This window comes from Tinamus guttatus, unplaced genomic scaffold, assembly GCF_059628265.1.
Source record: "Tinamus guttatus ecotype Peru unplaced genomic scaffold, ASM5962826v1 Tinamus_guttatus_pri_ptg000522l, whole genome shotgun sequence".
Taxonomy (NCBI): Eukaryota; Metazoa; Chordata; class Aves; order Tinamiformes; family Tinamidae; genus Tinamus; species Tinamus guttatus.
Genome location: NW_028289056.1, coordinates 307,611 through 333,856, shown reverse-complemented (window position 1 = coordinate 333,856; position 26,246 = coordinate 307,611). Strand labels below are relative to the sequence as shown.

General features: G+C 46.9%; 2 protein-coding genes across 3 annotated transcripts in view; both read right to left on the bottom strand.

Annotated features, from left to right (window-relative positions):
* Window positions 1–1,736: 1,736 nt before the first annotated feature.
* CDKL1 (cyclin dependent kinase like 1) lies at window positions 1,737–14,068 on the bottom strand. The gene is made up of 9 exons (XM_088533800.1): window positions 13,898–14,068; window positions 10,503–10,624; window positions 8,612–8,684; window positions 7,170–7,260; window positions 6,182–6,382; window positions 4,291–4,373; window positions 3,374–3,430; window positions 2,389–2,544; window positions 1,737–1,911 (listed from the first exon to the last, which is right to left on the bottom strand). Exons 1-9 carry the CDS (start codon window positions 14,063–14,065, stop codon window positions 1,804–1,806), a joined length of 1,059 nt encoding a protein of 352 aa, XP_088389926.1. The 5' UTR covers window positions 14,066–14,068; the 3' UTR covers window positions 1,737–1,803.
* Window positions 14,069–18,830: 4,762 nt separating this feature from the next.
* MAP4K5 (mitogen-activated protein kinase kinase kinase kinase 5) overlaps window positions 18,831–26,246 on the bottom strand; it is a 52,717-nt gene continuing 45,301 nt past the window's right edge. For both annotated transcript variants that reach the window (XM_088533783.1, XM_088533782.1), the window contains 7 exons: window positions 25,187–25,290; window positions 24,614–24,791; window positions 23,377–23,445; window positions 22,586–22,678; window positions 20,622–20,692; window positions 20,349–20,404; window positions 18,831–18,934 (listed from right to left, as the gene is read on the bottom strand). In XM_088533783.1, coding sequence (XP_088389909.1) covers window positions 18,847–18,934; window positions 20,349–20,404; window positions 20,622–20,692; window positions 22,586–22,678; window positions 23,377–23,445; window positions 24,614–24,791; window positions 25,187–25,290 — 659 coding nt within the window. In that variant the 3' untranslated portion in view covers window positions 18,831–18,846. The remainder of the gene's footprint in view (window positions 18,935–20,348; window positions 20,405–20,621; window positions 20,693–22,585; window positions 22,679–23,376; window positions 23,446–24,613; window positions 24,792–25,186; window positions 25,291–26,246) is intronic.

The following is a 26,246-nucleotide window of genomic DNA, read 5'->3' as shown; positions in this document are numbered from 1 at the left end:
GGGAAAATGGGCTGAAATACTGACAAGCAACCTAACCTTGTCCTAAAAATTGAGCTGATGAACTGAATGTATCCGCAGCTGTGGAGAAACAGGTAATTTTGGATATGCCCTTGCACACCCTTCTGCCTTATGCTGACAGGGACTAAATTAGTTGTGTGTGCCTCATTAGGTATGGCTATTATCAACCCTGCTAAATAAGAGATGATTCATCTTCAGGAGGAATATATTTTTAGTCAAATTCCTGGCTTTGATGCTCGAGGAGAGAAAGGCAGTAGGACATTACTCCAAGACAGCAGATTTCATAATATTATCTCGGGCATGGCTACCTCTGTGCGAGTGGGAGTCTCTATCTGTGTCCTAGGTTACTACTTCATCATATCTCCTAGTCCTGAGCAGGCAGGAGCTACGCCAAGAAATAAAATTCCCTGGAAAGGGTCCAGGAGCTGTCTCATATCTCTTTATAACAGAGCATAGGTGCTGTGTTACCTTGAAGCTGTGCAGGACTAGGTGACTGCTCATCCATACAGAAAAGCCTATCCCAAAGTGTTTTGGTATCCCAAAGCTTTTCGAGTATAACAGGAGCTTTTTGAGTATAACCAGTGTTCAAGATTAAAATACATTAATGCAGGCACCTGCCTACAAGGGAAGATACGAAATAAAGCTAGGCAGGCACACTGTGCAGATACACCATGTGACCCACTGAAACTGCTTTTACTGTTGCTGTACTCACAATGGTTCTGGGAAATTAAAAAAAAATGCTTCAAGTTTCAAGCAGTAAGAGAATCTTCCTTGTCCAGCATTAGAACTTTATACAGTGATCTACTGAAGATGCCAAAAAACATCCAGTAAACTGGAAAATCAAGCTACACTTATTTTATTCAATACCAACATGATATTACATCCTGAGATTACAACAAAAAAAAGGAAACAAACAAACGAAATATTTCTAATACATATACTTAGGAAGAATTCCTGCCTGTGTCTGGCTAATGTTAGAATTTAGTTTTTCCCAAACTGTTTTTTTCATAAAAAGGGTTTCTGTAACATTGTAGGGAGGCGATTTCACTGTTGACCAAAACAGCAAATAAAAATAATCTTACAATGCATAGAATAAGCAAGCAGGAGAAACCCTGAAAGACTAAAAATCGAGAGGTTGTATTAATTATTTGTTCCCCAACCTATAACGATGCCTCTTCAGACTTCCATCAAGTCCAAGTCATTGCAGCACTTTTACTACCCTGTGCCATGGGGGTGAAGCACACCACAGACCTGTCCTGAAAGCACTGCTGTTTCGGCAGGGAGACGGCCTGTCCTCAGCCTTGGCTCTGACCACACACACCCCTCGCTCACCGAGAGGACAGGGCATTCCTCTCAGGATCATCTACTTAGCACTGTGCAGGCCAGTCTACAGCAATACTACTGCTCTGACACCGTGCGGCGCTCAGACTAGTTTATTTGGCATGGCAGCACCTCTGCTGCCAAGTCTGAAATACAAGAGAGGAGTTTGTAAGTGCACGCTGCAAACGCTGCTTTGCAGTAATTCTGAACCAGTAAACAATCGTGAATTAAAGCAGGAAAAATGTATGTTCCTTTGTACACTGAACACTGACTAACATGAACCTGGAATTCTTTCTGTGCATCACTGTCCCTCCTTTCGTGGCCCAGAATACATAACTTTGCAGACCACCTTTGTATTTATCATAATGTACATTGATTTAGTTTTTGACTACATATCCTCCTTTTATAAACTCAGAATGACTTGGATTTTGAACAGTAAATAGTTCATGTTCTTCTGCCGTCCAGTTAGATGTTAGGGAAATGGTAGTTTGATTTCCTTGTTTTGCAGAAGTACTTCTTGTTGTCCAAAGCTGGTAGAATGTTACTACTGGTTAACTGAGGCAGATACTGTAACTAAAGCAGAAATTACATGTTTGCATTTCTTGGCAATGAGAATAAAGCATGCATTTCATTAAAAAAAAAGAAATATAAGTAATAAAACTACTCACACTGTAATTCTGCATTTTTGAAATTAAGAGTGCACTTGCTTGTGCTTTACAACTGGAGTGCAACCAGAACAGCTTAATAAGAATAATTTTTCCAGTAGTCCAGGGCAAAAAAAATGGTTACTGTCATTATCCCATGTCTTAGGATGCAATCCCACCATAGGTCACAAGGGGAATTGGGAATTTTGCCTTGCTAATTAGGGATCTAAATGCACCAAAACATACCAAAGAATTCCAAATTAAACAAGGCCATCAAAAGGCCACTTTGGCCAACCATCCTGCCAGCTAAGAAGGCAGATTACTGGGTAAATCTGAGTTTTCACATCAACAAGAAACATGTTCTATCTTTAGCAGCAGAATAATTAATGCTACAATGAAATATTACCCCTGGCACGTGCTTCCGAGGCAGCCTGGCTGGTTTCCGAGACGCTTTTTCATGTTCTTTCCCCGGTTCTCCTGCTTCTCTAATGCTGTCAAAGTAGGGATGCTGCAGTAACTGCTCACATGTCTGCCTCTCTGCAGGGTCCATATGAAGGCAACCCTTAGAAAAGATTAAGGAACACACAGAACATTTGTTAAAAGGCCTGCACAATTCCATCTCTTGAAACAGCCATCAAGGATCTGCAGGATACGTGTGTTAATTGTTTGTCTGTTTGTTAAGGAATTCTATGAGTCTGACTTCTGAGTCAGCATGAAGCTTTCAAAGCCGTTAATTAGGCAGCTAATATGAACAATTCCCATTTCTGACACGGGGCAATACCTGAAATTGAAGCTAGAGGGACAGTTAGGATTGCATGGTGCAGTAACCACCAAGCCTCAAAAATAGTTAACTCCTAAACTTTCGTATGAACTAGAAGCTTTCTTAAAGGTGTTGTGATCTTCTGTATCACTAGCTCTGTTGTTCCTGTGCTCAGAGCAGCTAGCAGTATCTATCACCATGCCTTCCTTCTAATTTGTGCCTGTCCTCACAGTTTCTAGTCTGTGCATCTCAGTAAGAGAATAATTTATCTTCCACTTTCATGGTAAAGAGAACAAAAAGGAATGGTCTCAAATTGCATCAAAAAGGAAAACCTTTCTTACAGCAAAAATGTTGAGGATCTAGAATCTTCACTGTGAGATTCTCCCATTATCAAACGTACTCAAGGTGATATTGGAGAAACACTCATTAGAAACGGTGTACATAGTGCTGCATGTGATTCGGAGGAAGGGCTGGGCTGAAAGTTCTCTCCAAGTCCCTTCTGGTTCTGTTTTTCTATGAATCTCTGATCATTCAGTACTTAAATCTCACCCATTCACTACCTGGGTTAGCAAAATTAATGGATAAGCTGAGCCTCAGTGCAGAGCTCCTGCCCCAGCTGTCATCTGCTTACCTTCATGAGTGCTAAAGCAGGGTATGAAATATTGGGGAATTTCACTTCTAACGGCTCCTGGGGAAAAAAAAAATACATATAGTTGTATTAACTAGTTTCTCAGTTGTCAGGGTGTAACACATTCCCCAGCAACATGACCTGTACATCGCAAACCATGATGTGCACATCACAAAGCACATCTCATCCCGTGTGCTTGGAGTGGACTTGAGTGGCATTGGGGAGGACACTTAGGCTGCCCACTGTGCCACCAGAACGAGGGAAAAGAGGAGCAGCAGAAATAAAGGATTCGTTTGCTTGCTTTTACACGAGGTATCAATTAAAAAAGTCATGAGGGGTTCACCTAGCTCCAAAACACATTCCAGCAGAGGTGGCAGAGAGCTGGGCAAAGCTTTTGAGCAGGGAAGAACTTGTCATGGCAGAGGATGGGCTAGCTGAGCTAGGGAGCTTCTCCAGATCTAGTTCCAATGCCCCCAAGCCTACAAAGACATATGCTTAGTCTTTAAACTGAAAGCAATTATTCATCTGTTTAAAACTAAACATATGCTTATGGTTTTGTGGGATCAGACCCTTGGATTCTCCGTGGAGGACACAGTGTCCGTGTGTGTTTGCCGTTTGCACCAGCACAACCCCTTGGAGCTGGGTTTCTTTCACATGGAGTAGTAACCAGCTAAAAGGGGATATTCTGGGTGTGCCGGGACCACAGGGTCTTAGATCCTTGCAACAGGGTTTCAAAGTCATGGAAATGGTTTGTGCTTCACTCAGTTATTCCTTGAATCCTATAGCAAAGGGAGGTGAGGACATCTCTAACTGTATATTCTGGGGAAAGAGAAGCAGGAGCATTCTCAGTTCAAACACTGTGTCTCCTTAGCACTGTACATACACAAATACACTGCTGGTTAACACGAGGGAGCTCTTACCGTGTCCTCTGGGTCTGGAATTCTTACCCCACTGAAGTACTGGTTGGTGCTGAATACTTGCTGGTGCCTGGGAATAAGATCCCCTTTGATCAAAAATAAAAAGCAAATTTAGATTAATTTGCTGTTTTTACAGTGCCTGCATTGAACAAGTTTATTCTCCAACAAGGCTGACACCACTGGAGAGAACTTCTAAACAGAGATTCACCAAATAAGCTGATGAAGTTTTCAGCTGTGGAAACTAATAATCTCTACATCCACCCTGCGCTGTCAGGGTCTGAGCACGGGCTCTGCACGGAGCTGAGGGAACCACGGGCTCTGCACGGAGCTGAGGGAACCACGGGCTCTGCACGGAGCTGAGGGAACCACGGGCTCTGCACAGAGCTGAGGGAACCACGGGCTCTGCACAGAGCTGAGGGAACGTGTCCCAGCAGCGTAGCTAGAGGGTGCTGCGCAAACGCCTGCAAACCCAGCCAGGCCTCGGCACGGAGCGGGGCCAGACACCCTTCCCAGCACCCAGCAAGATGAAAGTGACCTCCCCTGCTGTCCTCTGCGTGCGGGAGCAGCCCGGGGCCTCAGGAAAATTTAACTCATTTGGGAGAATATTTTTTTGTACACGTCTGAGGATATTATACAAAAAAGGCACCAACAGGGACAAACGTCCCTTTTCTCCAGTACAGCTTCGTGGCCCTTTATGAAGCTGAGAGGCCTGTAAAAGAACAGCTCAAAGCAAGCAAAATGTTAGGGTCAAATCCATAACAAAAGGGCCAATACAATCACAGAACCACTACAATTATACAGCCTTGATCAAGCAGCTCTTCTCTGGAAACTCTGCCTCAGTCCATCACCTGGATCAAAAGGGAATCACTTCTGATGGAAGCCCTGTAATTAAGAATAAATTATAACTCAACTAACACTTGCTCAAATGTATTCTGGAAGATGAAGCAATTAAGTTTAACAGTAGTTAACAATAGTTAGGTTTAACAACAGTCTGGCCAGTCGAGTGTTTCTGTGCTCCCCACAGGCCCTGCAGCTCCCACCCCAAGGACCAGGAGGGACCTCCAGTGGTCACCAGACACACTCTGCAGCTCTCAGACTGCACCGCCCAGGACCAGAGCCGCTTTCCAGAGGCCACACCAGTGCAGAACGGACTGGAAGGGCCATTCCAGGCAACTGCAGGTGATAACCCTGCCTCTGCATCCCTGCCCTTTCTTCTGCTGCAGCATGAAACCAGTTCTACCCCACAGATCTCCCGAAAAACAGTCTCCTCCCAGGTGGATGCCAACTTCAGCTCTCTAAATCCTGCAAGGAAACTAAGCAGCATCTGTTATCCAACCACAGAGTCCCCTAGAAGAGACCACACACGAGACCTGCTGAGAAAACCTGCTCCCAGAAGGGGATTGAAACCCTCTAAATGAAGCAAACAACTGCTACAGGGAGACATCCAGCACTCAAGTTCTCAACCTGCTGAAAGAAGCTCTTGCTGCCTGATCCCAGCTTCCACCACAGAGGAGACGCCAAGGGAAGCTCTAGTCCTGCCCAAGGCATCCAGCAGAGCTGGCATCCCTGGAGCGGTGCTGTTTTCCCGTCAGGCTCACATCCCCCAGGCCCCAGGAGTACTGGACACAGCGATTCCAGCTTCTCCATCCTCTGAAAGCTACTTGTCTGCTGCTAATCCCAGGAAGCTCTCTCCAGTGCCTCTGTGTGGTCAGTATTTGCTCACAGAAATACATATTTCGGGCCCAACCAGAACGCTGACAACAGCATCAAACGCAGCATGGAGATGAGCCTAGTTTGGGAAATGCCGGGGGAACAGGAGTGTGTGCTGGATTCCTGCCCATGCCAGGGAGAGGCAGCTCATCCCAGCCCTGACGGATGCAGCGGAGACTCTCACCCAGGGTCCTCCGGATGAGGTAGAGCTGGTCCACGTCCGACCTGCCGGGCCACAGGGGCTCCCCGGAGAGCAGCTCCGCAAAGACGCAGCCGATGGCCCACACGTCCACGGGGGGGCCGTACTGGGTGTCTCCCACGAGCAGCTCTGGAGAGCGGTACCATCTGGTAGCCACGTAGTCTGTGTAATAATCGCTCGGCCCAGCTAGGTTGGGATCAGGAAGGAGAGGAACAAGCAGGAATGCGGGATCAGAACCATGCGAAAGAGCTGCCTTGAGTTTTTACACATCTCGAGATGTGTAAAACACACAGCAGCAGCCCTGAGCAGGCAACAGCCACAGGAACAGGATGAGTCACTGGCTGCTAGCAGAACCCAACTTCGGAAACACTTACGATTTGGCAAAAATCAGAACCATGTTTTTCTCAAAACGAAAATATGCAGAGCTCTGCAGTGGGCCCCTGCGTCAGCCTGCATCGCTTCCCAAACCTCACGTGACCTGTCTCAACAAGGGCTAAAAAGAAAATGCAGGGGGTTTATGATGATGGAAAATGTGAAGCGATTGTTTGCAGAGACAGTGGTTCCTGCCAGGGGGGCTCCTCCTGCCAGGAACCCCAGCTGTCGCTCCAGCAGCACTGAAGTGACTACAGGGCAGCGCGGAGAGGCCCAGGCCAACTTGCACCCACCTGCTCCAGCACTAGCCACAACTGAGCTGCACGAGCAGAGCGCTCAGGAGCAGCTCCTTTGCAGAGGGAACTGCCCTCATCGTGCCCAAGTTGGGTGCCTTTAAGCTGGTTTGAGGATCTCTCTCCTGGCACCTCCAAGGCTTTTAGCAGAGCCTCTCCGTGGAAACCAGCCAGTCCTTACACAGCATGATTTACACGTGCATCCCACAAAGACAAGCGGGTCTTCACTGGGGCTTGAGAGCCTGATCCTGTGCTTTATCTGAGCTTTCCCAGGTAACAATCTGTGTGTGGAACTAGGGAGCACTCACTCAGAATGCGGGCAAATCCAAAGTCACAGAGTTTGATGACTGAGTGCTTTGTTATCAGGATGTTTTCTGGCTTTATATCCCGATGGATGCACTGGAAACAGAAAAAAAAAAAAAAAAAAAAAAAGGAAAAGAAAAAGAACAAAGTCAGAAGCAAGTATTTACCCTGGCCTTTGGTAAAGAACCTGTTAATACCACCATATACCCCTTGAAAAATGTGCCATGAGTTTTAAAGAGGCAGTCTTTGCTGCTGGGAGAGAAATGAAGGTTCCTTAGGAGCAGCTAAAGCCATCTGTGATGTGGGCATCACAATCACTTTGCTTTGGGAGGAGACACTGTGGAGGCTTCAGCCTTAAATCTAGGTCTGACAAAGAGTCTCTGCTGATCAAACCAGCACCTTAATTTGCTCTGCCTTTGAATGGCAGGTGTGCTCTGCTGAGACGCACAGATCTAGTGCACTTCATCCCTTCCCTGCCTTTGCCTTGGGCATTGTAAACACCCTGGAGCTTCCTGGTGCAGCTGCTGGTAAATTATTTTATCTCCTGCTGAGGCCTGAAAAGCTGCTTGTTAATGAAAGTCATGAGCCCCAGAAAAGAGCAGCTGCATAAAACCTCATTACCTGTGATCTACAGCGGGTCAGGCTGCACCATCTAATTGTCCTTTCAGTTTTAAAACTCCATTAAGTCTTTCAGACTGAGGAGGGGGTACAGGAGAAAAGAAACAAAACAACAAATCCTGGAAGCAGGACAGACCTATGGCCAAGTTCCTGTGGCTCAGACACACATAATTCTCCCAGCAAAGACAGAACACCCATTCCAGCGGGATCTCCTGCCTGCCTCTTAGATCTCAGACCTTGTCTGATAAACAAAAGCCAAGCATCCCAGCTAAGGCTGCCTAAAGACCTTCTTCAGAACGGTCCTTTCCTTCCCTGCTTCTTAAAGCAGCCTCATAGCTTTCTACACATTTTTACCATAGAGCTCTCATCTCCTTCTAGCAGAGGAGGCTGTGAAACGTTTCTCGTGTACTTAAGTTTTGCAAAGTTTTAACAAGTGACCTGACCCAGTGGCTGTGACTGTCAACAGAAGGACACTGGGAAACCAGCAGGAGTTTGCTCAGATCTTGCTTGATCAGGCACGACTCCAGTTTTCTGCAACTTCAGCTGTGATGGGTGACACAGGGAACATGAGGGATACATTCCTGTTCAGCCTGGAAGCTGCCCTATGTCACTGGTGTAAATCATTCCTTGACAGCAAACCCAGGGGACATGCATGAGAGAGGATACGGCCAGTGCAGATATTTGCTAACAGTTCGCATATATATTTTCTATTAAAAATGAAAAATCTCATCTGACTTCTCATGAAAGCTGTGTAATCAGGAAGGCAGCAACACAACCTGCCTCTCAAAGCCACACTGCAGCACTCCTCGGTGCTATAGAGGTGACTTACATTGTGTTTATGGCAGAAGTTCACAGCTTGCAGAGTCTGCCAGGTTATGCTCCTCACAAGATGCTCTGGCACCCTGTTTAAAAAAAGGACATTTTCATTTTAGCCATTCAACATAACTTTACTATTACAGGAGAAAGGACAGGAAGGCCTTTCAGGCCAGAAGATCACATGGGGGTCTCTGACTAAAGGTTGAGGTTGGTCAAATGGAAACCTGGTGCCAAGAGGCAGGTGCCCACGTGTCTTGTGCCCACAAAGGCACGACCATCTGCAGTAGCAAAGATCAAAAGCAAATATGCAACCAGGCCCTGTGTGTTCACATCGAGGCTGTTCGGAATGAATGGAAAGCAGATGTAAAGCTTTTTCCCCAAAATTTGACAGGAGACCTGCCTCGATTCCAGGGAACAGCCTCAAACTGTGCTGGGGTGGAAGCTGCTCACTTGTGCACGGAGAGCCAGAGCGCTCCATCCTCCTCCTAAAGCTCCACATGAGTGAGAAAGAATAACAGGCTCTTGTTTACTCAACCCCCAATTAGTCTCCTACACGCAATTCATTTAGCTCCAAGGCCCACAGAATGATCTATGGACTTACACCGAGCATTTCCATGGCACCAAGTCACTGCAAATTATTAGGGATGATATATTTAGTGGGAGCATCATTCATAACGCGCCCTGCCCTGGGGAATGTCTCCCTTCTGCTCATACAGCTCACACTTGGTGCTAGGGGAGATCTGACCTTTCCTCCCTCTCTTTGCTGGCTCAGGTAGGTTTACAACCCAGGCTGTTTGTGCATGGACACGTCCCACAGAAGGATGTCAGCAGGGACACGATGCAGGATGCTGGAACAAGAGTCTGACAGACGCAAGCAAAGGTGAGCACCCCGAAACAAACCTGAGTATCAAACAGACTGTTACTCTGTGGAGCAATTATTGAGGTTTTCAGGGTGTCATCATCTTACAAGGACAGGGTGAGAAAGGGACTTGTCCATCTCCCTACCCACATGCTCAGGCCTTCCAGAAGAGATGTTTGGTTAAAAATTGCCAATAAAGTATTCCCTATTCTTCCCAGGTAACTCCAACCCTTAAAGTGCCCCAATTGCTCACAGGTTTTCATGCTATCAAACCTAAACCTTTCCTGCCTCGTGCAGAGCTGACCTTTACCCATCCAGCCCTTTCTTTTTGATCTGTCCAGAAAGAACATGGGCACAAAGAGCACCAGAGCCCCAGCAGTGAAGCCTCGTCCAGCCCAGCCCCTGCTTGGCTCCAAAACCAGGCTCAGAGCAGTGCTGGAGGGAAGAGCAGAGCTTCCTCCGCGCAGAGCCGGACCTCAGTGCCAACCCCGGCCTGCAGGGCTGCTCCTGGTGCCTGCGCGGGGCCGGGTGACAGTCTGTGTGACAGCTCTGTCACTTCCTTCCCTTAAAAAATGCCGGGAAGGTCCAAACTGGCCCCGTGCGATGATCCCCTCTCCCATAAAGGGGTGCACCCAGGAGCTGCAGAAAAGGTAGAGCCCACAGGACACGCGTCAGCTTCCAACCAGACCAAACTCCCCATGTGACTGTCACAGATGAGCCACACAGCCACCCCACCCTCCTCGAAGCCCTAGGCTCTTTGCTGTGGGACACAAGGTCCTCTAAAGGCCCCGATTTTGCAGCTGTGGAGCCAGCCAAAGGCCACCCAAACGCTCAGGGCTCCCCTCGGTGAGCAGCACAGCGCGGGGCGCACGCAGCCTTTCGGGGGGTTCTTTGGGACGCGACTGCTGAAGTAACCGAGCGGGCACCGTGCTGAGGAACCGCTCGTTATTAACGTTACTAACGAGGTGCCTGAAAGCGCTGCAGAGCAACCAGGGGCTCCACAGGGGCTCCCGATTCCTGCCCCCGCGCGACGCAGGCCGCTCACCCCCGGGGGTGCCGGTCCAGCTCGTGCAGAACCGTGTGCTCGCAGTACTCGAAGACGAGGTGCAGCCGGCGCTTCCTCCTGAACACCTCCAGCAGGTTCACCAGGTTGGGGTGTTTCAGTTGCTGGAACACACAACGGATGAGTTACTGTGGGCCACAGGCCAGCTCGGCTGCAGCAAGCGCCCCTTCGGAAAGATGCTCCTAGATCAAGAAGCCATCGCGGTGCCCATGGCGATTCCGGCGGCGCCTTTTGTTGTCCGTCTCCAGCCTTGGATTGCACCGCAGCGAAAAGCAGCGCCCTGGAGAACAGCTTGGGAAATCACAGGAAGGAGCCTGTAGCACAGGAACACGGAGCCAGGGAAACCAAACACACAGCGAGGGAAAACTTTGGAAAAGTTTTACTGCTGCTTCCCCCTCTCCCCCTCAAGCACCGCTTCACGGGCTCATGCCAGGGCTTCCTCTCCTGGGGAGCTCAGGCAATTCCCACCATTTGCCCAGCCTGAGCCCCACTGGATTTTGGATGGACCCCACAAAAAGTGAGGAGGGAAATCACTGGAGTTTCTAATTTTATACTCTTTTTCCCACATTTTGTGGGAGGACTTGGAGGGCAGCTCTAAGCAAGGGGCACAATAAAGTGATCAGAAAAGGAAACAAAGAGCAGCCAGATGCAGCTCAGGAACATGGGCTTTCTTTTCAGATGACTAATGGCACCAGCCCCCGTGCTTGCAGGGACTTGTATCCACGAGGGCTTTGGAACAAACACATTTCTGAGCAAGGAGCCTGGAAAGGGCATTGCCTAGGAGTTACACTAATGCCATCTTCTAACGCGCTTCCCAGGGATCTGGAAAAGCCCGTGAAGGAGAAGGCAGCGGAGGGGCAAGACTGGAAAGGCCAGTACAGACCCTCGCTCTCCCGCGTGCACTCCCGTGTTGTGGGGCAGGAGGTTCCATCTCTGCAGGACCGATCCTACCGAGCTGCCACCGTACTGCCCGCAGTGCAACGGCACTAAGGCCAGCTCGAAGCTGCTGCCTTACACTGCTCTGTGAGTCCCATCCCTGCCTCTTCTCCCTGTCAGGTCCCAGCCAGGCTGACTCGCCCCTTCCAGCAGGGTTTCCACTTCCCAGGGGAGCTTCTCCAGCACGGGACATCTTAATGGAGACACAGAGCGTCTCCGCACGCTGCAGATATAAACCGACCTCTTTCAGGTTTCTCACAGCAGAAGGTTTTAAGTGACAGCATTTTCCTCACGTAGCAGCACCCAAGAACAGTCCTGACCTTATGACATATTTAGCACCAATCTCCACATCCACGTCCCTGAGGGACGACAGGAGGAGGCTCAACCTGAACTTTCCACGCGCAGGGTAGGGATGAGTCCCTCACGGCCGCACAGGGAAGGCCCCCACGGAGGCTTTCCTGCAAAGAGCTCCCTGCAGCCTCCTGGAAACCGCGGCGTCAGGTTTCCACAGTCACAGCGGGGTTGACACGAAGAGGAGCTCCTGTTTTCCCAGCTCCCGGCCCATCCCGGTGCCCGCGGATCGCACGGGGTGTTGGCATTCCCCGCTCCGCCGGCCTCCGCGGCTCCTGCCCTTCGTCGCAAGGTATTTGCTCTGCACAACCATAACTTATCAGGCCCTACATTTTTCACCGATGAAACACAACCTCCCTCAGTCTTTCACAAACACTCAGTTGTCGCCCAAGCCAGGCAATAACCTGGACAAACAAACAAACAAACTGTTACTATTTACCGAGAAAAAGTTGAAAAGATAGTCAAGCAGGTCTGCACTTGTTAAAATCAACACTGCCCGGCACAGCTCTTGCCATGGCAAGCCGCAGTGGTCTGGGCTTTGTGCCCTTAAAGACAATTAATTTACCATCCTCACTACTACTGTCTTCAGCAATGACTATTTTCCTTTACACATCTTTATTAACCATTTAATTTTTAATGCATCTCAAGCACTGTTGGCTTGAAAGACACAGCTAAATGTCTTCTCGTTGCTTTAGATAGGACAAATCTCCCCCAAATCTATCAGAAAATTACGTTTCTTTTTCCCTAGATGATGGCTTTTCTACCACCTCAACCATAAAATCAGTGCTTATTTTGCTGGAGGATCATATTCTTTTGACAATAACATTTTTGCAATTTATAAATTTCCAGTAAGCCAAAAGCAAAAAAGAGATTTAGACAAAAACAAAGTATCAGAAATGTCACAATCTGCTGAAAACTTGCACTTAACTACAAATCTGAAAGTTACTTGGTTTCCAGAGAGCAAAAAAGCTCCCAGGGAGGGAACACTGGGGGCAATGAGTGATCAACTACACAAAACATCAACGCGTAGCAAAGCCCGGGCACAGCATCGTGTTGAGATCAGAGACCCAGGGACTGCCATTGCCAGGAAAGAAGTCTTAAATCAAAGGGTACATCTTTCTCTGTGGATTTCTGTAGAGCCTTGTTAACTCCAAAAGCCTGAACTCATAACTGTCTAAAAAAAAACCACACTGTGTCTGTTTGAACTGTATGTATCTCTTAAAAAGGTGCTTCTGTTGGAAGTCATTACTTCAAAATTTATAGCGTACCCGTGTTTTGCAAATATTGGTCTTTGTGTTTAAAGCCAGGTTTCTTCTGCAGAGAAAAAGAGGTAAGTGAAGATGGGGACACGACAGCAGCCTCCAACATCACAAACGGGCAGGAGGACATGAGAAGGGGACAACTCTCCATTTCTCATGCCACACAACTGGGGGCAATGCATGGCATCACCCAGCAGCAAGTTTATAACAAATAAAAGGACATACATATATATTTTTCTACGTGGCTATGGGGATTCCCTGCCTCAGGACACTGTGGACACCAAATCCATATACTGAGATTAGAGAAGAGCTCAACAGGAACGTGCATAAGCTTCTGCTGAACACGAAACTATGGAGATACCTCCTGGCTTAGAAGCTCTGCTGAAAGATGGGTATGAGGGGAAAACTCAGCGCATCCTCATCCTCCTTCTCCCAGGCTCCTGCCTCCAGCACACTCTCCTAGCTGCACATGGAGAGCAAGAACGGAGCCAGAGCCCGTTCTCCTGTGCCAGGGATGAACGTGTGCCCAAAAGCTGCGGAACGGCAGATCCGGGGTCTCTTTACCAGGAGGCGAGCACCGACCGCATCGGTTCACCTCTAAAAGTGACCATTAGGGTGATGTTCATGCCCTATCCGTGTGCCACCAACACTCTGTCAAAGGTGACGGCCGCCTGAGGAGCCTGCGCTCCCGGAGGTCCCAACTGGGTTCTTGGGGGTCCCAACCGCCCTCCCAGGTGTCCCAACCGCCCCAGCTGCCTCCTCGCTGCTCCCTCATGCCCCTTCTCCACATGGGTCCCCCATGGCGCTCCCTCACCATGGAGCCGGGCGCACCTTGAGCATGCGGATCTCCCTCAGGGCGATCTTGCGGATCACCGGGTCCTCCTCGGACTCCAGGAACTTCTTGATGGCCACGATCTGGCCCGTGTCCTTGTTGCGGCACTTGAAAACGACCCCGTAGGAGCCCTCGCCGACTTTGCCCAGCTTCTCGTAGCGCTCCATGGCGCCGCTCCCCCGCCTCGCCTCGCCTCGCCTCGCCTCGCCTCGCCTCGCCTCGCCTCGCCTCGCCTCAGAGCGCCGCGGCGCCCCCGCCGCCGACCGCCATTTCCCGCCGGCTCCGCCGCGGCCGCCCCGCCCGGCCCCGCCTCGCCCCGCTCCTGGCGCGGCGCCATTTTCCCTGCTCGCCCCCGCCGGGCGCTCCGCCGTCGCGCCCGGTCTCCAGGGTTTCCGTGGCGTTTTTCCCTCCCTGGCTTCATTCCTCCTTAGGGCTGGGAGGAGGAGGAGGGGATGGAGCTACTTCTGGGAGGTTTTGGGGACATTCCTGCTCCGGGTTTGGTTCGGAGCTTGGGAGATGCTGCGTTCCTCCAGGCTGTTTCTTGCCCTCTGTAGTGGAGGCACCTCAGGTATTGGCTTCCCCCGGAGGTTTAATGCTTCCCATGAGGATTTCCACCCCATAAAATGGTATTTCCTCACATGCCTGTTCATGTCCATGGCTGCTGATGTACTTCCTCACACCTTGATGGAGATGGTCTCCCGAGGTGGTGATCACTTCCAGAGAAGATCTAGAGAAATGCAGCTCTGTGCGGGCATCCTACACCCCATAGCGTTGTGGGATAGGGTCCACATACCCTTACGTCCACCATATCCCCAGTTCCTTTTTAAGGCATTTGGTTTTAGGTGTCACACACACTGCGTATTTTTTTTGGTGCCTCCTGCCATACGCTTCAGGGACACCCTTGGCTCTTTTATTTTGATGGCAATTGAAAATCAAATTGGCAGAGCTGTCCTGCTGCAGGGATTTCCTTGGATCAATCAGGTCAACCTGTGAGGGAAAGGTGTGTATCAACCGCTGCAGCTCCTACTCCGGACTCGTGTGCCAAGTGCTTGTTGTTTCCCAGTACAGGCACCTCTCCTTGAGATCCCACCGGCCTCCTTGCTAGCCAGCAAATGCACAGGGCACGTGGGAGCCAGCCTCAAAAATACCTGTGTTTTGATGCAGACAACTCAGAAGTGGTTACCTCGGAAGGGTAATACCAAACTGGAGAGAGCCGAAGGCTGCCACAGCCATTGAATTTCCCACCTCAGCGCTATCCCCAGACCTCCATCCCTCGAATCCACCCACTGTTCGTCCTGTGGTTCCCGATGTTCTGTAGCTTTGATGTCTGCTGCCATAAGGTGACCCACCGATCAGTTCACTGCCTTCGAGCTCCGTCTAATAAAGCATCGTTCCCAGCAAGGCTAGAACACCGTGTGAGTATCAAATAAAGCGCAGTTTATTTGGCATAGACCGAAATGAACCACAACAGAAATTGAACAGAGCCTGGTTGCACAAACGCGTGCAAGTGCAGTTAAGAATCTCGGTTACAATCGAATGGCGAAGCAAGGTAAAATACACTGCAGAAACTCTCCCCTTCCCACCCGAGACATCGTGGCTCGCTGATGCCTTGTACCTGTCCTCTTTTAATCAGATGTCAACACAACTACAGTTGCATTTCTCAGTTGCAATGAATTTGGTTAGGAAATCAACACCAACTAATCTCTAGGCTTCTTCCAAACACTGCTCGTGCTTCAAAGAACTAAGGGAGCCTCTTTTAAGGCTTTCAAGCTGAATATATGAACCCCGTGTATCAAACAGCTAATACTTTGAGATCTGTCAAAAAAGTAAGGAGCACACAAGTCTTTGCTTTATTAAATTCCAGAATTGCCCTCTACGCTTTTCTCAACGCTGGCTGAAATGTGACAAAAACATACGAAGATACAGACCAAACCGAACTAACTCAAACAGCCCGAGAGATGCAAAACGCACGGGTCCGGTCACCCGCTGAGGCTGGCCGAGCTGTGACACGTGTGCGTCAGCTGCAGGGGAACGGGAGGCTTCACACTAGGACACAGGATCCTGCGGATGATGCCAGAAACCCCATCGGTTCCCGAAGCCAGGCTGGACAGAGCATTTCAGAACATAACCACTAGAAATGCTTCCGTAGCTAAAACCCAGGTTTGATTAAATGAGGACTTTCCTAGATTCATCTGTACAATTCAGCAAATCCCCAGTCATTCATGTCATTCAAAGAAAAATACTTATTTGTTCCCTGACAGTGTAATGACCTAAGAGTTATTTACTCCAGTTATTCCCTATAAATACTCCTAGTTTATTTACAGATTTCTCTAGTCTTTTAGGCATTGTATTTTCAAAGATGAAGCCAAAACTCTGCAGTGAAGGAGGTAAATTATGTGAAAATGTTTGCTCTACAATGTCAACTGTGCTTTACTCCTGTGTTCACCTGTAGTTTGAATTCGTGGTGGTCTAGGTGTTGTGCCATTTTAGGGTCAGTCACTGCTGCCTGTGACAGAAGTAGTTTCAGTGCTAGACATCAGTTGCTGGCCATGCAGGGCTAACTTCAAGTGAAGCCACCTATTCTAGCCAGAACCACGGGGAATAAAACACCTCTGATAACAGCACCCGTTAAAATATTGCCATGATATGGAAAAATTAGATCAAGAAATCTTTTAGCCAGGATTGTTCTTTATCAAACACACAGTTGGAAAACATGTATGCAAACACCTTTTTTTTTTTTTTTTTTTTTTTTCTGATAGCCTCATTCACTGTAAAGGATGGACCCAAACTAAACAGCCACAGACTTCTGCTATCCAGTTATGGAACAACTTGAGAATAACTTCCAGAGAGAGGTCAGGTTTAGAAGCTAAAGTAATGGACTTCATGCTACAACAGACTCCTTTCCCCCAATTTCTTTAAAGAAACAGTCTTCAATGTCCTTTTGAAAATATTTTGTCTTCAATTACAACGGACCAAATATTTTCAGTACATTGTAGACTGTTTTAAGTTCTGTTTGTACACTTATTTATTAAACCTCAACACAGTTGCAGAACTGAAAAGATTGACTTGATCTAAATACCAAATCAACAAGCAAGAACTCGTTTTGAATGACAGTGCTAAGTGGACAAAATGCTAAACTCGCTCTCCTCAGCCCTTCAGAACGCCACAAAACTCCAGCTGCACCTAGCAACAAAAAGACATTACTGATTCATCGTGTGTGCTGAGTTAATTCCAGCAATGTTAAATTATGGATCAAGTAGTTTGATGCCTAAGCAGGCAACGCAGCTCCCCATTCTCCACGGTGCGAGTTCAGATCCAAGCACTCGGATTCTGCCAACTGCAGAGCCTGGAGTCAGGGCAAGCCCCTCTACAGCACTTACCTTTATTGCTGCATTGAAATGACCTGTGAAGCTCCTAACCTGCTTTTCTTGCTGCAGCAGGTCACAGAAAGTGAACTGGATAGCAGTAGAGGACTGCATTTCAAAAACCCTCATTCAGGTGCTAATGAACCGCTACTGTATCCGCCTACGGACTGTGGTTACTTGCATCAAAGCTTGCAGGTTAGTGTGAGGTAGTAAACCATACCCTATCCTGTAACCAGACTATTCATATTTAATGGTACCTCAAGAATTTTAACTAATGAGGAAGATAAAAAAAACCACCAATGTGACTTTTTACTGGAGAAACAAAAGAGGAAGAAAAATGCAGGTGACAAACTGAAAAATAGGGAAAGGGAAGAAGTGATCTGAAGCTTTATTATAGAATACTAGTTTTATCATATTTATTTATACTACACAGCTGGGGAAATAACTATCCACAAATGACAGTCTGACGGACAACACCTGGATAACTGTACAGCAAAAAGCCAGAGAGCTCAGTTATCCTACAGGTTCCCCTCTGCAGTAGTATAAATAAACTATACGTCATGGGCAGTTGGATACATGATACTTTCATTCATTAAGGATGACCAGGTACAATCCGCCGATATTTCCATTTCATGTCACAAGGCTTATCCCTAATTTATGAAAATAAAGCATATATATTTTGTACATTTATATATATATATATAAATATATATATATAAAATAACACACTGCCGGTCAACTTACCACGCGTGCACACACACACACACCTATGTTGTACACACTCATCCAGTAGCAACATGTTTGATATCAATATTATATTTTGTGTACACACACCCTACATCTAGTAAATAAGAAAATCCCTTTTATGGCAATTCTGCAGGCAAAATCAATACAAAATACTTTGTTGTACAAAACTGCATTTTTACAAGATCAACCAATATTGTAGCATACCCCTCGAGAATGCACTACGTGTCTACAAGAAAAAAGAATCAAATCTTTATACAATTGTAACCAAAAAAAAGAGTAAGCTGCTCTGCAACCTTCCTTTGCTAAAAGTTAGATACATTACAACATCCTAGCAGCAGATTAATAAATAAGGATTAAATAGTCTATTATACAAAGGCCATACTGAATGGCAGATTTAAAAACAAAAAGCTTTGCAGATACTTTCACTTCCTACACAAATCATTTTTATTAAGAATAAGATTCAGTATAAAACAGGGAAACAGCCAGCACTCTATATCTATATCTACAGAATACAGGAAAAATCCAAGGGAAGTAAAATATTTAACAGTTTATGGCACCTTTACGGCATAATGTTATTTTAAAGGCTCTGTTTCCCTATGACTAATGAGTAAAGGACTATTTATCTCATAGCTTTTATTAAGCAAACTTGATATAACCAACCACACAGTGGCAAGAGACAGAACCAGCTGTTCCCAGCTGCAAAAATGTATTGATTTCTACCCTAAAACAAGATCCTTTAGGTGTCAAGAAAAGAACCAGGCAGTCCCAGTCCAGCTTGCCCCGAGTTTGATCAGGTCTGTTTCTTTCCGCGCTGCTCCTCGTGGGGCTGCTGCTGCTCAGTAGCTGTTCTCGTGGCCGGCCAGGATGTAGAGGTTGCTGTGGGCCGTGGGGTTGTCGGTCGGCCTGCTCTCCAGCACCACCACCCTGCACACACAGCAAAACACAAGCGACACCCACAGTGGGCAGCGGCGACACGGGACACGTGTGGCTTAACTGCCAACACCCAGGGAGAACAAATAGGTCCCTCACAAGTGTGTGAAGATGGGAGAGATACGGGTTCTCCTAAGTATTCTCCTAAGTATCAGCTCTGCAGAGAGGGACCTGGGCATCGTGGTGGATGACAAGGTGACCATGAGGCAGCAGTTGCCCTCGTGGCCAAGAAGGCCAATGGGATCCTGGGCTGCATTAAGAAGAGCGTCTCCAGCAGGTCGAGGGAGGGGATCCTGCCCCTCTGCTCAGCCCTGGTGAGGCCACATCTGCAGTATTGTGTCCAGTTCTGGGCTCCACAGGACAAGAGGGATGTGGAGCTGCTGGAGAGAGTCCAGCGCAGGGCCACAAGGATGATCAGGGGCCTGGAACATCTGCCCTGTGAGGAGAGGCTGAGGGAGCTGGGCCTGTTCAGCTGGAGAAGAGAAGGCTGAGAGGGGACCTGAGCAGTGTCTAGAAGTACCTCAAGGGAGGCAGTGAGGAGGATGGGGCCGGCCTCTTTTCACTGGTGGCCACTGACAGAACTAGAGGAAACGGCCAGAAACTGAAACACCAAAAGTTCCACAGGAACTTAAGGAAAAATTTCTTCCCAGTGAGGGTGCCAGAGCCCTGGAACAGGCTGCCCAGAGAGGTTGTGGAGTCTCCTTCTCTGGAGATCTTCCAAACCCGCTTGGACGCAGTCCTGTGCCACGTGCTCTAGGTGACCCTGCGTGTGCAGGGGGTTGGACTAGGTGACCTCGAGAGGTCCCTTCCAACCTTGAGCATTCTATGATTCTGTGATTCTATGATCTTGGAAATTTCATTCTTTAAATCACTTTCCTCACATCCTTTACAAGGAATAGAGAACTGGAAGGGGGCTCCTCTGCCAGAATCCCCAGGATCTCACATGGATCTTCCACGTTGCGTTTCCCAAAGCACTTTCAAATGAAGTCTCTCTCCTCACTGCTTCCCTCCCTGATCTTCACCTCTACAACTCTGTAATTCTTAAGGGATCCAAGTCAAAAAGGTGAAAAGTCAAAGTCAAAAGGGCCAGAAGGGCATTTGGCACTAGGCTTAAGCATCTGCCAAAGGCGCTTGCCATCTCCCTGCAGATCTTCTCCTGGACAATGGGGTTTTGTTCCCAGCTCTGTCTCTGCAATGGAAAGTGAGGGAGGTTGCAGGGCCCTTGGATTTTGGATTTGGGAGCAAGCACTGATGAAATTTTTGACTACTGCAGGCAGGAAACAGTGTGGCTGCCTCCTACAGGACTGCCTACAGACGGATTGGTGACAGCCTGGAACAGAATTCCAGCTTGGAGGGAGAAAGGTTGACTTAGAGAATATAAAAGGTTTCTGTTTCCTCAAGGTATTACCTGTCTGATCCCAGTAAGCGGAAAACCCTGGTCTCATCTGATATCTCCTGGGTAACCTGAAGAAAAATTAAGACATTAAGATCCATTTCAATGGTAAAAATGAGACACAAAGGTCTCAGCTGGAAGGAAAAATAGCCCCGATGATGTCTTTTTAAAACGTCTGATATAATTCACTGCAAATTACAGGACTGAATCAGATAAATCAACATTAAATTTAAAATAAATAAATACATAAATAAAAACTAAATCTGGAAAGACTGGGAGACAACTTACTTCATCTGACTTGAAGCTCTTGCCCTGCATGCCGTGCTTCCAGAAGGCCAGCACGCTGTCCTGAAGGCACACTGCAGAGGGAAAACACGGAGCAGCCGTGAGCGCGGCCCAGCACGGAGAGCCCAGCACGGAGAGCGGGGCTTGCTCCGCACCAACGGGAAGCACCGGGAGAGTCTGCACGGGAGAGACTGCACGGGAGAGACTGCATGGGGAAGAACTCATGGGGAGAGACTGCACAAGAGACACTGCATGGAGAGAGACTGCACGGGGAGGCTGGGGCTCCTCGGAGAACACCCAAACTCTGAAATCACCATTAAAAAATAATTAAAAAAAAGGATTAAAATTACTATTTGGATCAGAGAGATGCTTTTTGCAATTCAGTTCAAAGCACATCACTCAGACCCTCCCTGTTTGCCAGGGCAAGACGGGCATCTCTGGTTTTCCTGAACTCCTTTACATGTCTGTTCTCCGGGTCTTTAAGCATGTTGTCAGTCAAAACCCAGTGGGTCACTGGAAATTACAGATCCTTTTAATTACATTTACTTCAAAATAGACATGAGTATGAGAAACGGGAGGAGTCTTCCATTCGGGCCAAAGAGAGAACACAGAGAGCTGACAGTTCTCAATGATTTAATTACCAGACTGCTTAAAATAATGGATGAAGATTTTGGTATCCCCTTAGCAGTGTTACCGAAACATATTTTGTACCTGAACTATTTTCTGAGACTTTTTTGTTACTCCTCAAAGTCACACTTTCTATCTGCTCAATACTAGCTATGCCCTGAAAGCACAAAACAAAGGCATCTAACAGAATCCCAGGATCTGTCCTAACTGGTTTTTCTCTACATTTAGATTTACACATTTCCCTGTTACTTCTCCCTCTACCCTGCAATCAGTCAACAGAGAGGCCTTTAATACTCTGAATTCCCAAGAGCTCCCTTGGGAATATAAAGCCCTGCTCATGTTATTCCAGCTAAGCTCCTAAGTGTAAGACTGGAATAAGAAAAGCTTCTGTTTATGAATTCCTGCAGAGTTCATGAAAAGAAAAAAGGTAGCGGCTGAATCATGTTATGCAGGTGCCAGCAGGAGCTACCACAGTGCAGAAGTAAAGCAAAAGGTAATGGGAACACGATGGAATTGAGAAATTGAAAATATCATAACAATTCTTGCTTCAGCATGGTTCTGCCACATGTAAATAGGAATTGTGTATAGAAGAACGTGCCCTGTTTTAGCAGCTGCTGTTAAACCACCAAATACCTGTGTGAGAATCTGCTGCTAAAGGGAAGATGCCTGAGGAGCCCCAAAGTCTGAACTGTGCAGATCTGCTCACAAAAATGAGTTCATTTTCTATTACCCAGTTTGGTTCCAGAAGGAAGTTCAGGCCTTGAAATACAGAACTCTTTAATGTAGGTTATCCAGATGCTTCTGATCTTTATAGCTTTTTATAGCAGAAATACTTGTTTGATAATTACAATGCAACTTTTAGCAAGGCTGCTGGGTTCTATTAAGAATTGCATTCAAATACTATAACCCTTACCATTAAAAACTGGATGTGCTACCACTTTATATAAAAACTTGGGTTTAGAAGACTGAAGCAAATGGATGTATTACTACCATAGAAATCTTTTTATCAAAAGATTGTGCTCAGCACTACGGAAATGAAACGGAAATGAAACAATCAACATGGAAATGACCCAGAACAATCAACATTTTTCAATCAAATCCTGATAAAACTTATTTTTAAGACAGAAATGGCAGCAGCTGAAAACACGTGCAGATCAGACTCATACTGCCTGGCGACTCTCTTGTTTTCTTAAGCATGTCCGTGGAGACAAGACACCGCTCACAATATCCCGGAACAAGCTCTTTTTCTGGGTCAGGCCCCTAGGGATTTCCTAGGCCAGCTATTAAGAGCCCTTAAAAATTCATGATTTCAAGTTCTCAAGAAGAACAAAATCACTTACCCACTGATTCGATACAGAAATCAAAGCTCAGCTCAGATGCCAACTTCTTGCTTGACTTCAACTTCCCTTGCAAATTCACAATTTTCACAAATTCTCAAGAAAAACAGAAAATCAAGTATTAAAACCCATCCCTGAAGAGGATTACAGGTGGCTCTAACTGTGAAACACTAACTTCAACTTTCAGGCACACAAAAAAAGAGCATCTTTCTTTCAAAGTAAGGAGAGAAACCATCCTACCGATTTCTGTATGTTTTTAGACTTTATTGACAGCTTTCCTAGAAATAACAAATTTAGATCAGAAAACCTATACGAATGTAATATAAAAGTTGAAATTCAAGCAGGTTAAATCATTGCAAAGTTCCCATTGTGATAGTAACTTCTGAAGCACATAAATTACAGCTGTCGTGCATGGTGCAGTGTTAGGTAGTTAACATGCACGGCAGGGCAGGGAGTGCCACATTTTCCAGATAGTTTTAAAAATTGTCTGTTTAGATTTCTGATTTGAGTACATTTGAATTTTCATCTTTAATGCTGTCTTACAGATTTCATTTTGAAAGGCCCAGAAATAGCAGAAATAAGAAGAATATGCAGGCATGAAAAAGAAGAAATGGAATCATAAGCGTCAAAGTGAAAAGATCACATAGCTGAGCTGCACCTACTAAGAAATATTTCCATACAAATTAGTAAAGAAAAGAGAAAAATTACCTTGTGACAGAGATAAAAATCAACTGTGGCAAAACCAGCTCTGCCCAAGGTGCAGGTGAGCTGCCCAAGGGACACCAGGTACTTACTGTCCAGGCAGACCAGGACGGTGTCTCTCTCCAGCTGCGTTACGTGAATGGCATCGAGCTGCTGATTGCCTTGGAAAACCAAGAGGGATTAGGTGACATCCCACCGGCCTGTCCCCTCCCGGCAGCCTCTCCCCAGCTGCTACAGCCTGTTCAGTGTTTCAAGCCTCTCAACTCTGCGGGATTTGGGATTCTTTTACTGGGGTGGCACATCCCGGAATGCTACGGGAGCAGGGCAGGGCCTACGGACAAGCCTGTTGGCTCAAAGCCTGTACTTAGCACCACAGGGATACTCCTTATCAGCTTCAAATACACGTGAAGTTACTGTTTAGCATCGCAAGTGGCCTTTCTCCATGGAAAGGTCCAGTAACGAACACAAGGAATCATCATGGGAAGCAAAAACCCGGCCCTCTTTTCCCATAAAGTCACGTCTGGAAAGATTATTGTGCTGATATTAAATTAGAATTTAGTATTTTTCAGTTTTAATTAAGTCCTCCATACAGCTGCTAAAAATTAGTATTTCATCACGAAAAAAGAAAGTATCTGTCAAAGCCAGTAGAGAAAAGCATCTGGAGGATATCATATAGCTTTTGAATATGAAACAAACTCTTCTACTTATTAATAATAACTAACGAAGGTGACGAGTCCCCGCTGAGGGCTGGAGGACTGACCAGATGTGAGACTGACAGACCAACGTGAGGCTCTAAACAGCAGCGCCTGGGGAAGAGCAGTGGGGCTGAACCCGGGTAGAAGAAAACAGTATGTGACTACGAATGGGAAAACTCAGCCATTAGGGTCTGCATTTAAGGAATTTTAATTAAGGCCATGTCTGAAAATGAAATCTTTTAGGATAGTTTACAGCGAGGCTGGCAGATGAGCACAAGGACAGCGGGGATCACATCGAGGGTCAGTATTAGAGAGCTGGGGAACGGCTGGTGCTGGAAGGGAGCAGGGGCTGCTCCCGGCTCAAGCGGGTCACCTGGAGCAGGTCACCCGGTACCGCGTCCGTAGGGGAGCAGAATGGAGATTCCACGGCCTCCCCGGGCAACCTGAGCTGCAGTTCAGCCACCCTCACAGCGAAAAGGGGTCTCCTCATGTTCCAATGGAATTCCCTGTGTTTTACAGGCTTGCGGTGAGAGGAGCTGCACCATTCTGCCTAGCGTAACAGGTTTCCAAGTGACCTCCGAGGGAACGACTGAAGAGCCACTGGGGAGCTCCGGGGCAGAGCAGGGAGCCTTACCTGCTCCGATCTCCGTAAACCACGAGGACGCAGAGTTCAGGTTGATTGTCTCGAACTGAACTACTTGATTTGCTTCAGTGCCCTTGCTGATGGCTACACAGACCATGGGGTACTCCTGCTCCGGTATCACCAGCATTTCAAACACGTTCAAGGGACTTGGCAAAGGAAAATCAAAGTGCTGGGGAGAAAAACAACAAAAAGCCACATTTTTTAGCATTTCCTTCTACCTTGAAATGAAGAAGTTTAAAACAACATACGCAAAAAAGTACAAAAGAGATTTTTGCTGCTAAAAAGAATCCACTTTTGAGACTGCATGAGTTGAGAGCAACATTATGTTGTCCAGAGGGATATGATAGGAGCCTGTTACTGCTATTTCTGGGCTTGATCCAACATTTCCTTTGACTTCAGTCCTTGGATTTTCTTAGCCAAAGTGTATCAGGCCAGCATTTAAAGTGGCCAGAAACCCACAAATGGGACTGGAGTAGGTACTTTCCACACAATTAATGTTGTAAACTTTAACTGTAAGTTTAAGTTGTAAACACAAATGTTGTAAACTAAAAATACAATACTTACCTTTATTAACATGAATTTCTGCATCGGCTCATACCACTGTAGAAGGACGATCCCAGACTGTAGTGCTCCACACAGATACTTATGTCCTGTGTATGGATTTCTTACTATGTACAACAAGCAAATAAACAAACCCATTTTAAGTCCAGAAAGTTGAATGCTTACATTAAGTACAACTAAACAAGGCAGCTATTTTTACAAATAATTTAAGAATTTTTCACACTAATAATTGGTCTTTGGCGTAGTGTTCAAATATTGTTATTGATTACTATTGTGCCACAGTTCAAATAAACTAAATTCTTCACAAACCTCGGGCCAACAAGCATTTCTGCAATAAAAGCTGCAAAACTTCCTTCCTGGGGCTGCGGCCAAGGTGGGTGAGAGGGGAGAATGAGAGCTCCAGGCTAAGCCAGAATACAATAGGTCCTGTCCACACGGGATATCCAAGACTGCAAACTTGTACTCTGATCGCAAATTTTGTACTCTGCTTAAGCATTTGCAAGAGTGCAAAAGCAAAGATACAATTTCTCATGTCTGTTTTTCAAAGAAATGTGCATTCTGTAGAAAACCCAAGCTTTTCTGAAAGTCAGTGGCACCAAAGACAAATGTATAACTTCACAATCTCTAAGACTTTTTTTGCAGGCACTTAAAACTTGAATGAGGGCTTCAGTCCTCCCCAGGCTGACATCATTTTTATAGTGTCCAGCAACTTCTTTGTGGAAAAAACACTTTTCCAGTTGGCCTTGCTAGAAGCTGAATCCAGGTCAAAGCTTGGGGCCAGCAAAGAAGCCAGGAAGGTTTTTTGTGGATGTGCAACAAGCCTGGGATTCTGGGACCAGTGGCACATTTGCAGCCTGGCTGCATGTCCCAGGGACCGGCTGGCTCTTGTGGCAGGCTGAAGCCAGCGATCCTGAACATCAGCTTATCCAGGCAGAGCCCAGACTCATTCCCAGCGGGAATGCGCAAGGCGGCAGCTGCCCTCAGCCCCCAGGGCTTCCTTTCAGCATCTTGCTCCAGGCAGCAACGGTTCTAGGCTAAAAGCTGATATGAAAAATACTTGTGC